This window comes from Callithrix jacchus, chromosome X, assembly GCF_049354715.1.
Source record: "Callithrix jacchus isolate 240 chromosome X, calJac240_pri, whole genome shotgun sequence".
Lineage (NCBI taxonomy): Eukaryota > Metazoa > Chordata > Mammalia > Primates > Cebidae > Callithrix > Callithrix jacchus.
Window position 1 is genome coordinate 31,561,573 of NC_133524.1, and position 19,135 is coordinate 31,580,707.

A 19,135-nucleotide genomic window follows, 5' to 3' on the forward strand; every position below is an offset into this window, starting at 1 on the left:
AGAAATCTTCATGGTTAGGGAAAGAGTTAAATTCTCTCTCGTATTTAATAAGGTAATGACCTGAGTTTGAGACATAAAATTTAAACTTTAGTAATACGAGAGGGAACATCTGTTTGTGAAGATCTCACAAACATTCATTTGGCTTGGCATTATCAGTTTAGTGCTATATATAAATGTGGAATGAAAATTATTTACAGAAAATTATTTGCAGAACATTAGATTATCTTTTAATGAAAAAATTTCGGTTACTTGCATGAGAATTTAAAACTAGATTATATTACTTTTTTCCATATTCTGAATGTTCAAACATATTCAGAATAAATTTGTTCAAATTGGCTGCTTCTCTACTAACGATACCTTAGTTTGGTATCAGTAAAAGAAGAAAACACTATGGAATACTACAGAAAATATTGTAAATATTGTTTCCAAAAATGCAACCACTAGTCCAAATAAACTTATTTTTTCTTTGAATTACCTTACGAAGGGCTTCTGTATACATAAATCTATATAGAATCTGTTCTTTCTGCTTCTCAGGAATGTTTGGTGGAAGACTGTAAACATTCCCATGAGAACTGTAATTTAAATCTATAAAGAAACATATATATTGTTTTAGAAAAAGTTCTGTTACTTTTCATTATCCTGAGTATTCTGGGCTGCGTAATGATGGTCTGGAAAAGTAAAGGAAAAAAAACATTGCAGCTGAAAATTTTGATTTTTTGGTTTGTTTTTCCCTTGGTATTATGACATCATGAAAAGACCTTGTCTATGAAAATTGCGACGTGGCATCTCTCTAAGCTAAAAGATGCGTTAAGTGTCCAGATTCTTAGGCTTCTAAAATGCATGTGGTCACTATATTTAGGTTCTCTCTTTGGTGACATACACTGCAATTTGAGAGGGCTGGAAATTGTTTGCCTTCATAAACAATTAGCAACAATGGCAATATTTGCTAATTTTGGAATTGGCCCTTTTATATTTGTTGCATTTTAATTGTGAGGCATGGTTTAGAAATCATATGGACTTTCTAGCTTAATAAATGATTGAATAGTCTTCATTGCTTTAACTCCTGAATTGCATGCACATATTATTGACATATATGGTTTTTGTTCCCCATTTCAGGTATTCCATAAATACTACCAACTCATGGATTCCAAGATTCAAGCTTTTTACATAATGAAAGAATCCAGCAATTCTGTCTCTTAATGCGATGACACTATTCATAGACTTTGATTTTATTTATAAGCCACTTGCTGCATGACCCTCCAAGCAGACCTGTAGCTTAAAATAAAGAAAATGCAGCAAAAAGAATGCTATGGAAACATTTGGTGGCTTTTTTTTTTAACATCCACAGTTAAGGTTGGGCCAGCTACCTTTGGGGCTGACCCCCTCCATTGCCATAACATCGTGCTCCATTCCCACTAAAATCTTGGAAGAATTCAGATCCTCACCATTGGAACCTTCCATCAAACATACTCAAACACTATTGGACTAGGATTTGGGTCTCTGCATAACATATGTTTGATTAAAAGGTTATTACTAACCTGTTAAAATGAGCAGCTTTTTGCATTTAACAGACACCCCCCAAGTCTTCTTTTCTATTTAGTAGAAGACTGCAACATAGAAACCTCTACTAAATTACTGACATTTGGTGTTCTCACAGCTTCGAGATTTTTCTGAAAAGTATTTGCCAAAACTGAAATTCTTCAGATATTTTCCATAGTCCCACTAATTAAAATGACTTTCTGTCTGGATCTTATAGGAAAGGGATACTTTCTTTTGTCTTCCGTCTTTCCTTTTTACATTTTTTACTTTGTATGTATAACATACATGCCTATATATTTTATATACTGAGGGTAGCCCATTTTAAAATTAAGACCACATTATATTCAGAAGGTTCTAACAGGGCTGGTCTTAAGTAAACCACTATGTATATAAAATGTTGGAAAACAGCTGTATACATTTTTGGGCAACGGTTATGCATAATTTTTACCAGGAGAATTTTTTTCTTAAAGAGCCAACATTTAAAATTTGTGTTTTATGTCAATAAAAGAAAATATACTTCATTGTGACTTCAACTATATTTCTTATCCCTGACATTTTTATTTAATTGTCTTAGCTTAAAAAAAGAACTGTAGAATACTACTATAAATATTGTTTTCAAACACAAGCACCAATTCAAATAATTATCTTTCCTTTGAATTAATTTTAGGTGTATTTTGGGTCCTATTGAGGGGATGAGAGGATATCAAAAAAAAGTTAAATACCTAAGTAGAAAAAAGTTTAGAAATAAAGCCAAGAATCTCTTTCATTTCAAATGTTATCAATTGTTAATAAGAAATTGCTATCTGGGATGACAGAATTGTCTCTGCTTAATATCATAACTGAAAAAAGGTTTTTCATTACAAATGTCTTCCAATGAAACCAAGAATTTCTCAAAATATTTAATGTCACATATTATAAGAAGTTACCTAATGTAGCTTCTTCAATTTTTAAAAGTATCTTAAAATCACTTTGTTTTGTAGTAAATAGTAAAGAAAAGATTGCCTCCTAATTATTTTCTTCAATGAGTACTGAATGGGGAAATATTTATATCTTACTATAATAGGTTCTGTTTTGTTTAGAATTAATGGTAGCTTTATTAACTGTTCTGATTGTGCTGTTTCTAGATTCTTGAGTCGGCTAAGTTTTATTGATGCGCCTGTCATTTAACTGGCATAAATACTATAGAAGGGTACTGTGAATGATCCCTTTGTGGCGGGGGTACTTTTAAACATGAATGTTTCTACAAAAGTAGGTTGTGTTCATTGTAAATATTGTGAAAACGACTGTTCAAATAATTTTAAGATTACATTAATTTTTCTATAAATTGCAAGATTTATAAATGTTTGAAATTGTACACACTGATATCTAATGACAAACTTACTTAAAATAAATTGACCCCTCGTTCTTATTTGCATTTCTTATTTACAGACTAGAACTTAGATGAAAGTTAAATTAAGAAAGATGTTTCAGGAAATGTGAGACTCAGCTGTTAGCACTTGATATGGCCCACTCTGAAGAGTTAACCAATGGCCAAAGAAGTAATTTCTGTAATGATGAATACCTTAAACATTCTATTAGAACAGTCCACACTGTCCCATCTCAGCATTTGCGGAAAATACGTTGGTAAGGTCAGCAGCCATTATCAATAGAGTCTTGCGTGGCTAACCATGACCACCATTGTTCTCTCAACCTATTAGCCAACACCTCAATCCTTTGTTCTCCAACTAATTGGTAAAATAAGGAATGTATCTCTGCTTTTGTAATGATATGTTAGAATTTTTAGTATGTTTCTTTTGAAGTACCCAGAGTCCAATTATTTGGGGTATCTTTTGGGTATCTGGTTTCATGTGGGAGTGAAGAATGAAAGTTATTTTGGAGAACCTAACGAAGTTGTGATAGTACAGAAGCTAATGGTGTAGACAGTGGAATGGGTAGTATTTCCTCTCTAGTGTTTACATAATAATAGATAGAAGTACCAGTTTTTTAACTGTAACTCTTTAATAGCTTGTTTTGTCTAGTAATAAATAATGAAGTTTCCTTGATACTTTTGCTTTTGCAACCTAACAACTAATAAGTTCACATAATAAACACATAATAACTAATAAATTCCCATAACTAATAATAAGTTTACATAAAAAACAATTAGAAGAAAACAGTGAATTTGTGAACTAATCTGATTTGTACTTTGTGTATACTTCATAGGTACATATCTTAACTCTTGCCTTATAATTAAATATAAGATGTGACAAGTACTGTAGACAAAAGAAAAATCTCACAGGTATTTCCTGAGATTTCCCTGTGATCAGATTTAATGAAAATGACTCATTAAACTAAATTTGGGGACTATAAAGATAAATATTCTGAGAAGGAAAAGTTAGGTTAAAAACAAGTTTCTCAACTAGGCCAGTATCTTTGACAGTTTTCATTCTATTTCAAATAACTAGTTCTACCTGACAGCATAACAGTTGAGAGGATGACAATATTTTATTTTAAAAAGCAGCCTCAGGCCTCTTTCAATTTTCCTGTTTAGTATTAAAATTGAGTAGCTTCTTTTATTCCTTATTATTGAACTTGATAATATCTATCTTGTAGGTTTCTTATTGTTGTATGACTAGTTTACAAATGGATTTCATAAATATCAAATCATTTAAGTAATCACCAAAATATCCATCAAGGAGAAACTTTTAAAATTAATTCCGGTACAGCCATAACAAATAAAATGTGTAGCTTTAGAAAAGAATGAGGACACTGTCTAGAAAGACATGGTATTCAGGGTAAGTGAAAAAGCAAGGTGCAGAGTAGCATGTTAAGTGTGCTACCCTTCTATTAGAGAGAGACAGAGAGAGAAACTAGAATGTTTGCTATGCCAGAAGGACAGAAAAGCTGTTAATAGTGCTAATCTACTGGGATAGAAAGGGATGATAATTAGGTATTTGGGAGATAGGGGTAGGAAAAAACTTCACTATATATACATACACACACACATTTTTTTTTTTTTTTTTGAGACAGAGTCCCACTCTATTGCCCAGGCTGGAGTGCAGCATTATGATCTGGGCTCACTGCAACCTCCACCTCCCAGGTTCAAGTGATTCTCCTGCCTCAGCCTCCTGAGTAGCTGGGACTACAGGTGGATGCCACCATGCCCTGCTAATTTTTGTATTTTTAGTAGAGATGGGGTTTCTACTAAAACCCGGCTGGTCTTGAACTCCTCACCTTAAGTGATCTGCCCACCTTGGCTTCCAAAGTGCTGGGATACAGGTGTGAGCCACTGCTCCTGGCCACTATATATATTTGAGCCATCTTAATTGTTAGTATGTATAATATTAAACCATATTAATGTATTAACTATTTAAAAACTAGATTTTTAAACTGTAAGTTCCAAAATCTAATTTTTATCTTTAATGCTGCTATGAATTTATATACAGTAACCTTTGAATTTAAGTTCAAAGGTTCATTCAAAGGTTACTGTATATAGATATTCAGACAGCATTATTCATAATAGCCACAAAAAGGAAACCACCAAAATGTCTATCAATTGATGAATAGATAAACAAAAGCAGTATATCCTTGTAATGGAATATTATTCAGCAATAAAAAGAAAGTACTGATACATGCTGTATGAATGACCCTTGGAAATACTATGAAAAGTGACACAGAAAGCCACATATTGTATTGATTTCAGTCATATGAAATGTCCAGAATAGACAAATCCATAGAGACAGAAAGTACATTAGAGATTGCCAGGGGCTGGAGGATGGGGAAATGGGAAAATGACTGCTAATGAGTATGGGGTTTCCTTTGCGGTGATGAAAACGTTCTGAAACTAGATATGGTGGTTGTACTTTGTGAATATACTAAAAGCCACTAACTTGTTTATACTTTAAAGGGGTGAATTTTATGGTCTATAAATTATACCTCAATAAAAATGTAGTAAGAAATTTCAGAGGTCATGAGTTAGTGACCCATAGGCCAAATTCTGCCCACAGATTTGTTTAAAACAACAAAATGTTTTAAATTTTTATTTATGTAAAATAAACATAAATGCCCAGTCCCTAATGGCACATGGGTTTCTGATCCCTGAAATGAGCCCCTTGAAGAAAATGAATTTTATTTACTCTTTGAAAAATGGAGAGTAAGAAATTTAACTCCTTATTTTTCACTTTTTCTCAATGATTTATTACTGAAAGTAAGAAAACTGCTTTAGGCACTAATGCGTAAATACAATGATAAACAGAAGGTCCACCTTTCCACTCACCTTCTCAAGGGTGTTCCAAGTCTGTCCAGTAGAATATACTCATACAACTTGGCCGGGAGTGGTGGCTCACACGTGTAATCTCAGCCCTTTGGGAGGCCAAGGCAGGTGGATCACCTGAGGTCAGGAGTTCGAGACCAGCCTGGCCAACATGGCGAAACCTCGTCTTTACTAAAAATACAAAAAATTATCTGGGAATGGTGGGGGACGCCTTTAATCCCAGCTACTTGGGAGGCTGAGGCAGGAGAATCGCTTGAACCGGGAAGGCGGAGGTTGCGGTGAGCCAAGATCGCGCCATTGCAGTCCAGCCTGGGCATCAAGAAGGAAACTCCGTCTCAAAAAAAAAAAAAAAAAAGCAAAGCAAAGCTGGTCTCTTGTAAGAAACAAATTCGGCCGCTAGGTGGCGCTGCTTTCCACAGTCTAGCTTCTCTGTCTTAACCATCCTTTCTATCAGCATGTGCTTACAGAAGTTGCTACTGTACTGGTTTTTGGTAATCATAGTAAAGTGAAAGCATTGTAGTGACTGTGGGAGACATACAGAATGCTTTCATGCTAGGATCGTGAAAAACAGAGGCTTAACTGAATCCAACAATCTGTTTACACTCCTGCATTTTTTATTTTCCTTAGACTTTCAGCTCATAAAAGTAAGGTTTATAGATATTTCTCTTTATAATTTCACACCTGAAATATCTCTGCTAATTACAAATATACTCTGCTAAATTTATTCAATCACAAATATATTCTTAGTTATAGCCTGTTCTATTTAAAAAGCGATTAAAAAAAACACCTCTGTTTATACTTGAGTCTTGGAATGACATACTAGAATCAGCCAATTCCAAGGCAAAATTCTTCCTCTATTATTTTCCCAATACTAACCCAATTTTTTCTGACTCTTATTTTTGCTTGTTTTTGCCTTTCACCAAATGGTTCTAGAAAAATATACGGAAAAAAAATCTTTTTATATAACAATCTATAGACATGACCCAATTAAGACAAAATTGTGGTAATAGTCCCTTATGTTGATAGAATCATTATTTTTGTCAATGCCAGGCAAATCTTTATTATCATTGTCATTAGCTTTTTACATTAGCTTTGAGCTTTACAAAGTTATTAAGAAAGTATTCTTTATTACTACAATCCATCAGTATTTTGATCATATGTTATAAGCACCATAGCATCCAAGTATAATAAAACTGCCAGGCAAGGTGGCTCACACTTGTAACCTCATCACTTTGGGAGGCCAAGGTGGGAGGATCATTTGAGGCAAGGAGTTTGAGACCAGCCTGGGCAACACAGTGAGACCCCATGTTCACACAAAAATAATTTTAAAAAGAAAAATTGGCCAGGCATGGTGGTACATGCTGGTGGTCCTAGCTAACATTCAACATACAGTTTTAAAAGACAAATGATATACTTCTAAAAAAATCACAATAGATTCATAGCAATGATGATAAGCTACATATAGGATAAATTTATTTAATCATAAAATTAAAATTTAGTCTTTAAGCCAAATATATGTGTATATATATATGTGTGTGTGTGTGTGTGTGTGTGTGTGTGTGTGTGTGTGTGTATAAATATATATATTGAGACAGGGGCAGGGTCTCACTCTATCACCCAGGCTGGAGAGGAGTGGCATGATCATGGCTCACTGCACCCTCAACCTTCCTAGGCTCAGGTGATCCTCCCAGCTCAGGCTCTCGAGTAAGAGTACCTGGGACTATAGCTGCCTGCTACCGCACCCAGCTAATTTTTGTATTTTTTGTAGAGACAGGATTTCACCATGTTTCCCAGACTGGTCTCAAACTCCTGGGCTCAAGAGATCCACCCACCTTGGCCTACCAAAGTGTTGGGATTACAGGTGTGATCCACCATCCCCAGCCTAAACCAACAATTTTAACACCATAATCCCTCAGGCATCTTTTGGATAAAGTTTATTTCAGATTGAATTATTTTATCTTTCTTTTTATTTTTTTTCTGTTTTCTTTCTTTTTAAGACGGGTTTCACCATGTTGGTCAGGCTGGTCTTGAACTCCCGACCTCAGGTGATCCACCAGCCTTGGCCTCCAAAGTGCTTGGATTACAGGTGTGAGCCACCACACTCGGCCTGAATTATTTTATTTAAAATAAGAAAAAAATTAACATATTACTCTAAAAACACTATTTTGGAACTGAGTATTCCAAATCTAAAAGAAGTAAAGGCATTTTCCTTTGCATTCTACTATTAGTGCAAAATTTAGTCGTAGATTTATAGACACTAAAATTGTACAACAATGAAAGTACAGGCAAGGAAAGTAGTCTAATAAATTTTCTTGCTCACAAAACTGTTTTTGGAGCTAGCTCTCTTATAGAAAATCATCAAAAAGGGTTTTATCCAAAACGTTTTAATAGGATGTTAACTTGAAATAAAGTGAATGGCCTTAGGGTTATGCTAGTCCTTCCTCTCCTCTCAAGTTTCTAGGTTAAGAAATAATGAATTTTGTTTCTAAATGTTGCTTTAGCAGAGCTGATTGTAGTCCCCTTAGGTGAAGAGATTGGAGAAAGGACAATGAAGCTTTTCTTACCCTGCTTCAGTACTCAATTGACTTTGGTATACCCAAGTGGACTTGGCCATTTTAACTGTGTATGCTTAAAGATTTCTCTAAAGTCTGCCATGTGTGTACCTATGCAACTGTCTTGCATGTTCTGCACATGTACCCCCAAACCTAAAAGCAATAAAAAATAAAAAAAAAAGATTTCTCTGAAGTCAAAAGGAAAAACAAATAAAATTCTACCATCAAATATTTGATAATTATAATAAAATATAGTTAAATTGTTAACACATTTTTCATAAATATCTTCTGTAGAAAGTAAAAAGTTCTTCAAAGTTTCCCTTCTTGTTAAAGAATAATAATAATAGTTAAAATAATAGTTTCTTTTAAAGACCTTCTTCAAAGTCTTCTTGCTTTTCGCTAGTAACCCTTTGTTAAGCCCTATCCTATGTAGCTATTAGCTATGAGAATAAGTACATTCTATGTCATTGTACTTTAACCAAGATATTTGTGCTGGACATGCTCATAGGCACATCCTAGCTCACAGTCTGTGCCCCTACCTTATTTGGGAATGTTATTACTTTTCTAAGTTCTTTCACAATCAGCTCTCTGTTTCCCTTTGTTCTCCATTGCTTTTACCTATTCAGGAAAGTTTTAAATTATTAGCCAGTCAGGTTTAGCTTAGACTGTGAGGTCCAGCTCCAACCAATGGAGATAGCACACAGCAGTAAGGACCCAATGCATAAGGAATAAATATTTCTGCCTTTCCTTTGTTCAGTGCACTTTCATGGAAAGATTGCTGACAGACAGCACCCTTTCTGCAGAAAGTAAAATTGCCTTGCTGAGAGATCCTTTGTCTCAGTGTCGATTTTTCTTTGTGGCACCGAGCATCTGTTTCCAACATCATCTCAAAATAATGAATAACATGCATTATGTTAGTGATGTTTTAGGCATTAAAATTTCAGTTTAAGGTAATTGTGGTTTTTAAATAGTGAGCTGGGTGTATCAGTTATCTATTGCTATATAAGAGACCACCCCACAACTTAGTGGCTTAAAGCAACAACCATTTAATTGGTCACTATTCTGTAGAGCATTGATTTGATCTGTTTTACTGAGGACAGTTCTGTTGATTTTGCTTAGATTACTGCTGGGCAAGTAATCCAAGTCAGATGACCCATTGGCTGGAGGCTGGATGGCCCTGTTTGATCTCACTTATACATCTGGCAGTCAGCTGGGGCTATTAGCCAGAGCACCTCAGTTTTCCACCTTGCTTATCCAGTAGGATAGGTCATACATCTTCCCATGGTGGCTGGGTTCCAAAAGGGCAAGAGTGGAAGTTGTAAGGCCTGGTGAGGTCTTGGCTTGGAAAGTCCCACAGTGTAACTTCTGCCACTTTTGTTTTTTGACAGGGTCTCACTCTGTCACCCAGGATGGATGCAGTGGCATGATCACAGCAGTGGCTCATTGCAGCCTCTACCTCCTGGGCTCAGGCAGTCCTCCCACCTCAGCCTCCCAAGTAGCTGGGGTCACAGGTGCTTGCCATCATGTTTGGCTAATTTTTGTATTTTTTGTAGAGATGATGTTTTGCCATGTTGCCCAGGCTGCTCCTGAACTCCAGGACTCAAGCAATCTGCCTGCCTCAGCCTCCCAACATGCTGGGATTACAGGCATGAGCCACCGTACCAAGCCTACTTCCACTGCTTTCTATTGGTCAAAGCAAATCGTAAGACTGCCTAGATTCAAGGGAAGGGAAAACAGACCTCTTTTTATTTTTAGTTTTTGAGGTGGAGCCTCACTCTGTCATCCAGGCTAGAGTGCAGTGGTGTGATCTCAGCTCACTGTAGCCTCTGCCTTCCAGGTTCAAGTGATTTTTCTGCAGCAGCTTTCCAGGTCGCTGGGATTACAGACATGTGCCACTACGCATGGCTAATTTTTGTATTTTTAGTAGAGACAGGTTTTCACCATGTTGGCCAGGCTAGTCTCAACCTCCTGACCTCAGGTGATCCACCCACCTTAGCCTCCAAAAGTGTTAGGATTCCAGGCGTGAGCCACCACAAGACCTCTTGATAGGAAGAGCTGCAAATAGTTTGTGGCTTTGTCTCTCACAGTAGGTTATTCAGATTAACTATCGCTTGAAAATGTCAAAATAATACCTTAAAAGTATTGAAGGGGCCAGGTGTGGTGGCTTACATCTGTAATCCCAGCACTTTGGGAGGCTAACGCAGGCGGATCACTTGAGCTCCGAAGTTCGAGACCAGCCTGGCCAACATGGCAAAAACCCATCTCTACTGAAAATACAAAAATTAGCCAGGCTTGGTGGCACACACCTGTAATCCCAGCTACTTGGGGGGCTGAGACAGGAGAATTGCTTGAACCTGGGAAACAAAGGTTGGCTTAGTGAAACAATAGGGCAGAGAAAGTGAATCTCAGGAGCCTCAGAGGGATGCTGTCTGTCTGTCCTTTGTCCACAAGGACTTTCCCTTTGAGTGAATTGTGAGGGAGGTCTGTAGTTGTTTTGTTTTTGTAGCTATGTTATTTAGAAATAAAATGGAAGGCAGGTTTGCCTGACACAGTTCCCAGCTTGAGTTTTTCCTTGATTTACTGATTTGGGGGTACTGAAATTAATTTTCCTTTCACAATATATTGAACAGATCGGACAGATCTTATTAAATCTCTCAGTTTAATTAGTAAACTGTTTTTGGTTTTGTTTTGGTTTTTAAAGATGGAGTCTCACTCTGTCGCCCAGGCTGGAGTGCAGTGGTGGGATCTTAGCTCACTGCAGGTGAGCTCCACCTCCCAGGTTCCAGTGATTCTCGTGCCTCATCCTCCTGAGGCTGAGATGGGATTTCAGATGGGATTTCACCATGTTGGCCAGGCTGGTCTCGAATTACTGACTTCTGACTTCAACTGATTCACCTGCCTTGGCCTACCAGTGCTGGGATTACAGGTGTGAGCCACCACTCCCAGCCATTAATTAGCAAACTGAAAAACGCATCAGGACAAATTACCCGATATTGATCAAAGAAAGAAAAGAAGGTGAAAGAAAATCTCTGCCAGCCTCACTGGGCTAAGTTCTGGAGTGGTGATTGACTGTTAAAGAAGTCCCACACTGGGCAGAAGCCGCCAGGTCCAAGTTCCACCTCATGCTCAGTCATTGGCTAGGGGCCACCCCCAGAGAAACATAATTTCTGTTCAAAAGCTGACATGGGCCCTGCAGGAGCTAATGGCTGGAAGCATATATAGGTAGTAAAACTATTAAAAAATGCAAAGGAGGCTGGGCATGGTAGCGCAGGCCTGTAATCCCAGTACTTTGGGAGGCGAAGACAGGTGGATCACTTGAGGTCAGGAGTTGGAGACCAACCTGGGCAACATGGTGAAACCCTGTATCTACAGAAAATACAAAAATTAGCCTGGTGTGGTGGCAGACACCTCTAGTCCCAGCTAATTGGGAGGCTAAGGTAGGATAATTGCTTGAACCCAGGAGGCAGAGCTTGCAGTGAGTCAAGATCACGGGACTTCATTCTAGCTTGGGTGACACAGTGAGATCCTGTCTCAAAAAAAAAAAAAAAAAAAAGCGAAGGACACTAAGAGTCAATCCCAAGTGTTGACTCTTAAGCCAAACCTCTTAACCACTCCCCTGAGTTTCTTAGCATTGTTGACCCTCTTCTGAACATGATCAACTATTGTTTTGCCATATGCATTTCTGGGCCAAAAGTTCAAGGATGCATATATTCAAAAACATTACCAAGAAATGGTAGTGGGACACTATATGGTCAGGTGCAATTCAGCCACTCACCTCGACATCCTACTACGATAGCTTAGATGACACATTCTAGTCTATGACACACACAGACTTTCTTTGTAGAAACATGTGCCACTTCCACTCAATAAAGTTGCCATGATGAATATTTGCAGGTATATTTACTTCCAAGCCTTTATTTTCTACTTCGATAGCTTCTGCTATTAAAGTTCATTATTAATCCATAAAGCCTACATGATTGTACCTAAGTAGGTGACCCTAAATTAGTAAATTTCTATCCTATCAACCACACAAGATTTATTCATTCCAGGAGTAATTTATTTTGTAATCACTGATTCTCTGGGGGTGGGGGTGGGGGTGGATTTCAGAGCTTCTTTTCATGTCCATTCCTACTCACCTCACTGGAAAAATAGACTGAGCAGCCTTTGACAGTGCTGAGTGTTTGATAAATGTCTATAACTTTTATTTAAAGATAAGGATGGAAGGTGATCCTTTCTCTGATAACTCAGTTTAATGAACAATCTTTTTACCCACCTATTCTGGAAATATACCCGTGTAGAAATAATAGACAAATTAAAATGTTTGTATATGTTTTATAAATAAAATAAAGGAGAAAGCATCTCAGATAAATTTAACCATCATTTAGGGAAGAAACTGGAAATAAAAAGGTCAAGTAAATAATCTTCCATGTTTTAAAACTGCATTTTAAATATGAGGTGGAGAAGGGTGAAGAGGTGGAACAGAGGAAGATAGGAGAAAGAGGAGAGGGGGAGAAAGAAGCAAATTAAAAAAACAAATGGACAGGCATGGTGGATCCCAGCACTCTGGGAAGCCAAGGCAAGAGGACTGCTTGATCTCAGGAGTTCAAAAGCAGCCTAAGTAATATACCGAGACCTCATCTCTACAAAAAATTTTAAAAATACCTGGGTGTGGTTGTGTACGCCTGTGGTCCCAGCTACTTGGGAGCCTGAGGCTGGAGGATCACTTGAGCCCAGGAGGTTGAGGCTGCAGTGAGATGTGATCATGCCATTACACTCTAGCCTGGGTGACAGAGTGAGACCCCATCCTGAAAAAAGAAAAACAAAACAAGAAAACCAATCAACCCAGGAACTCGGTGTGACTAGTGGATTGAAAAGATAAGTCGTTATTGAAAAACCCTTATTAGGTCACTGTCAAAGTCAATATGAAAAAATTATTGTTCAAAAATACTCCCTCCCTTTCCTCTACTTCTGTGGAAGGACTCTATTTCATCACATCTTAACTTCAAACTAGGCTACATGTTGGGTCATGTGGAATGTTAACAGATGTGCCACAAGTAGAGACTTCAAAAGTACCTGTGCCATTGAGTGTGTCTTCTTGTGCTGAGAAAGAGAAGTGCCTTGGCTAACCTTCTGAATCGGGGATGATGAGAGACACGTGGAGCTAATGCAGCTCCAGCTTAAACCATCAGACCCCCCAGCTGACCCACAGACACGTAACAAAAATCAACATTTATTGCTGTATGCCATAGAAACATTGCATTTTGTCATTACTCACCAAGAGCTAACTGACACAATAATTATATCTGTTCTAAAGAAAGAATTCTTTGTTTTTTAAAAAAGGAAAAGCTTATGTAAGCAAATGTATAGTGGTTTGTAAAATACTTTGAGTCAAATAGAAGACATGGGACATACCAAAATATAATTCAAAGTTTTCTCATTAGAAGCACAAAAACCACAAGAAGTGATACTGCAGTGGCTGGAGAACCTGCTAGGGAATCAGTGCATCAAAGCCATGGAATGACCGAGTGTCAGTCAATTCTATACTTTGGTCTTGACTCCTCAGGATACAAATTAAGTCAACAGAGCTAGACTCCAGGTCAAGAACACTAGGTCAAATCATTGTTGTGCAAATGCTAATGTATTGACTCTACATAAATGTGAATAAATCACTGGGATTGTAGAAAATTCTCCCACAAGTTTTGCAGTCATTCAAACAACAAAATCATATATGGCAGATTGTTTCAGTTATTATCTCTAATTTGGTCACAGCTCTCTATATCCGTGTCCTTGAGTAATCCTCTTGTACAATGATTATGGACTTCGATATGTGACTTTTGTCCAATGGGACAACAGTGAATGAGATACACACAAAATCAGGGAAACTGACAGCACTTTGGGGCTAGCTTGTCTTTGGAGCTCTGATATCATCATGTAAAAGAGAGCAGGTATATTAGTCTGTTTTCATACTGCTAATAAAGACATACCCCAAACTTGGTAATTTATAAAGGAAAGAGGTTTAATGAATTTGCATTTCCACATGGCTGGGGGGGGCCTTGCAATCATGGTGGAAGGCAAAGGAGGAGTAAAGGCACATCTCACATGGTGGCAGGCAAAAGAGAGCGTGTGCAAGGTAACTGCCCTTTGTAAAACCATCTAGATCTCATGAGACTTATTCACGAACATGAGAACAGTATCAGGCAAACTGACCCCATGATTTAATTATCTCCACCTGGCCCCACCCTTGATGTGTGGGGGATTATTACAATTCTAGGTGAGATTTGAGTGGAGACACAGCCAAACCGTATCAGCAGGCTAGCCTTCTGGAAGATGAGAAGATCATTTGGAGCAGACTACTCATCTCAGCACAGCCCAAATTGGCAAGCCTCAGAATTGTGAGGGGGAATAGGTTACTGTTGTTTTAAACTATTACATCTTGGGGGTGATTATACAGTAAAAGCTACCTGATATACCGTGTGAGTGACCTCATGTGAATGCCTTTGCAATTCTTATCCAAAAGAAAGTATGGCTTGTTTTTCCTTTAACAAGTTGGTAGAAACCTTAATAAAGGTAATATTGAAATTTAGGGGTATATGTGAGTCAACTTTGACACCTTCCTCAGCCTGCATACACCCATCACCAAAGTCTGTTGTTCTTATCTCCTATACATCTGAATTCCTTTTCTCCATTTCCACTGGCTCCATCCTAGTCAAGGCTCCCAGTGGAGTAGTAACCAGGGATTCTTTTGAACCCATCTCCCTGCACCCACTCACCCTGCCCCCACTCTGAAGATCTGTTCTCCATGCAACAGTCAGAACAATCATTTTTAAAACCAAATCTGACCATGCCCTCTCCCCCATCTTAAAGTCTTTCATTCACTCTCCTTTATCTTAGGATAAAAACCTCTGTATTTCCTTGGATCTGCAGCCCTTCCCCAGCATATGCTGCTCCCCATCTCCAGCCTTGAGCCCTTCCTTCAGTTCTGCTGAAGGGTGGTAGCTCCTTCTGCCACAGAACCTTTTTGTGTGCTGTTGTTTTTGCCTTGGACTCTGCACCTCTTGCTCCCCACTCTCCTCCAACTTCTCATCTCATCTCAGGCATCACTTACTCGGGGAAGCCTTTTATGGCCCCCAGGTCCGGGTTAAATTCTTCTCCTTTAATTGTACTTTTATCTCATTTTTTTGATTGGGTATACTTACATTTGTATAATCCTAAGATTGATTTCTGTATTCTCAACTACACTATAAACTCTAGAAAGCAAAGAATGCTGAATTTTGCTCACCTGTAGAGTCCTAATATCAGGCATTGTACCTGCCAAGCATAGTGCCTGATACATAACTGACACTCAGTATATATTTGTTGATGGAATGGATGGTTTGATATGCAGAGTTGCAATTGTAGTACTTGGCATACAAAATATACTCAATAGATATTTGCTGAATGAATGAATAAGCCTGGAATGAAGAGGGGCTGGCAAATGAAAACGCCTATCTTACATAACAAGTAGCATTGCTCCTTGCACATAATAAGCCAAATAAGTATTTTCATAATGAACAACTAGGAAAGTTTGAAGGGATAAATAGGAATATGGACAACAAGGGAACAATAATTTGTTTCCTTTATACTTGAAATAATCATGAATTAAGTGGCCTCCTTTGTGTAGATATGAAACCAATCTGCAAACAAAAAGTAAATTGAAATGGGTACCTCTCTGGATGTAGAGCTGGAAAGTGATGAGTTTCTATAGGACAATACCTTGTGATCACAATACCTAACATTTCTATACAGCCTGAAGGCTGAATTTTCTAGGTTTGTACAACACTTAACATCTTCCCATTAGAGAAATGAGCACAAACTATAGTCAATTTTTCCCAAACATAAATAGAAATCAAAATAGAACATACATATTAGCCTGTCCCCCTAATTGTCCCCTTTATTAACCTGTTTAAAGGCTCATCAGCTCTCGAATGCACACAGATGTTTAAAAAATCACCAGAGCTGCAGAAAATCTGCCCACAAATTTTGAAGTAACCCACAGGTGATACAATGAAACCCCATGCTATAGATTGCTGCAATGATGGGCCTCAATTTTGTCTGTCTCAGAAGAAAAGTCAATATTTATTCAGGAATTTGGTAAGGGGTGTGTGTGTGTGTGTGTGTGTGTGTGTGTGTATGTGTGTATGTGTGTACGTGTTTGGGCAGAGAAAGTGTCAGTGTCTATGAAATTACGTATGTTTCTGTATAATCTAATCTAGTGGAAAGTTTTAACCTTATTTTGAAAACTCAGACTTTTAGGTATTTTTATTTCTATTTATTTATTTTTTTGCCATACATGACATTGACAGAGTTCTAACTCTTAAGGAAAAAGAAATGTTTGTAGTCATTCTCTCCTTGATTTTTTTTTTGATGCATACTTAGCATCTAGTGCAATATTCTGGTTAGGATGCAACCCCTTCACATTGTTAAATAGTGAAAAATAGGTCCAGATGTTTTACTTTAAAAGGACATTTTAGCTAATGTTCCTTGAGGAGAAGCAATAGTAAACAATGTTGCCCATTTGTCTGGTCATTTTGGGCTCCAGATGGCTTCATCAATGCTTGAGGAAATAGGAATGTTTTATTGAGCTGGGAGATTAAATATGTGTGGAGCCACTTCTACCAGTTTGGGAGGAGTTTGAAGTTTAAGCCTACAGCATTAAGCCTACAGTAAAACTCACATGAAGTGTGACAAAGTAATCGGAACCACTTGCTATTGCAACAGGGAGATGTTATTGTCTTTTCCACAACTGAGAATTTATAGAACTGTCCCTCAGCCTACTAGCAGAAAAGCACTTTGGAGTATTACCAGCCGAATTTGCAAAGGATGCAGTTTCAGGACAAAGAAGAAATATATACAATGTAAGCCTCTGAGATCATTAATTAAATATCCTAACCAAAGTCCTTAAAAATGGGATCACCCAACTAAAATGCCAGTAGGGGACTGCTTTGAAGTTACTGTTGGTTTAAAGACTTGAAATATATGTCTCGTAAAGTTTGCCTGATTAGTTGTAAGTGATAGCTTTGGCAATGATATATGATTGTAAACATCATTCCACACTAACATTTAAACAATTTTTTTTGTTTGTTTTGGAGATGGAGTTTCACTCTTTTGCCCAGGCTGGAGTGTAATGGTGTGATCTCGGCTTATTGCCACCTTTGCCTTCCAGTTTCAAGCAATTCTCCTGCCTCAGCCTCCCGAGTAACTGGGATTACAGGTGGCTGCTACTCCACCCAGCTAATTTTTGTATTTTTACAAAATACAAAATTTTGTAAAAATGGCTTCACCATGTTGGCCAGGCTAGTCTCAAACCCCTGACCTTAAGTGATCTGCCCACCTTGGCCTCCTATAGTGCTGGGATTACAGATATGAGACACCGCGCCCGGCCCACTTTCACAATTGTTAAATAGCTTCTATCAGTAGTTGATCAAGTGACAGAAATCCAAAGGGAACTAGATACAGTAGATTGCAATCTACCAAAATTCTTTTCCTCCCTTTCCAAGGCCTAGTCTATTTCTCCAGCCCTTGCACTTGAATAGACCATGTGGCTGGCTTTGGCCAATGGAACATTGAAAAATGTGATGAATTCAGAAGCCTGAAAAGTGTTTGGACATTGAGGCTTGCCCTCTCTAGCAATAAACAGAATCCTGCAATTGCTGTCTGGAGAAGGTGAACTGGCCTACTGAGAACAAGAAATAACATGGCCCAGTCACCACCACAGCACCTCAGCCAACAGCCAACCACCTGCCAGCCCATAAGTGAAGTCATCCTCTGGATAACCCAGCTGCCAGCTAAGCACTAATGCTTGAGTTAGCACAGGTGAGATCAACCAAGGCAGCCCCCCCAGAGTCCTCTAGCTGATCCACATTATCAGGAGCTACATATAAATGCTGGTTTTACGCCACTGTTTTAAAGGGGGAAGTTACGCCGTAAAAGCTGACTGTTTAGCTCTTTTTTTAAAAAAAAAAGCTTAAAGAAAATTTGTTGGACAACCCTGTGTATTCTGAGACTGAGCCAAGTAGAAGAAGGGATGGGATGTACTTGGGCCTCAGAAACAACCAGAAGCACAATATAAGAGATGAAGATATTTTAAAGGCTCGTATAGCTGGTAAGCAAGTAAAAACTCAAATGTTGACTGAAACAGGACTTCAAATCCACTATTTTTTTTACCCTTTGAACTACTTCCTCCCATTTTTTTTTTTTTACATACTCCCTGCCACTGCCATTTTGCCCTCAGTTTCATTTCTGTTTTTGTTTTTTTTTGAGAAAGAGTCTCGCTCTGTCACCCAGGCTTGAATGCAGTGGCATGATCTCGGCTCACTGCAACTTCTGCCTCCTGGGTTCAAGTGCTTTCCCTGCCTCAGCCTCCCAAGTAGTTGGGACTACAGGCACACACCACCATGCCCGGCTTATTTTTGTATTTTTGGTAGAGATGGGGTTTCACCATGTTGGCTGGGCTGGTCTTGAACTCCTGACCTCAAGTGATCATCCTGCTTGGCCTCCCAAGGTGCTGGGATCACAGGTGTGAGCCACCGTGCCTGGCCTACCCTCCATTTCTATGTATTCAACTTTTTCTTTTTAATTCCACACATAAGATTATCCAGGCTCTTTTTTTTCTGTGTTTGGTTTATTTCATTTATCATAATGTTGTCCAGGTTCATTCATGTTGTCACAAATGGTAGGATTTTCTTCTTTTATAAGGCTAAACAATATTGTACCAAAATATTCCTTTATATCAAAATTTTGTTATGAATCTTTC

At 38.1% G+C, this 19,135-nt stretch overlaps 1 protein-coding gene across 28 annotated transcripts in view; it reads left to right on the top strand.

Moving 5' to 3' along the window:
• The window catches only part of GK (glycerol kinase), a 76,910-nt gene extending 73,963 nt beyond the window's left edge, over positions 1-2,947 (top strand). For all 28 annotated transcript variants that reach the window (XM_078362180.1, XM_078362183.1, XM_078362181.1 and 25 more), the window contains one exon: positions 1,117-2,947. Coding sequence is in view for 16 of the 28 variants with exons in the window: in XM_078362183.1 (XP_078218309.1) it covers positions 1,117-1,127 (11 nt within the window). In the remaining 12 variants the exon portion in view is untranslated. The remainder of the gene's footprint in view (positions 1-1,116) is intronic.
• The last annotated feature ends 16,188 nt before the right edge of the window (positions 2,948-19,135 follow it).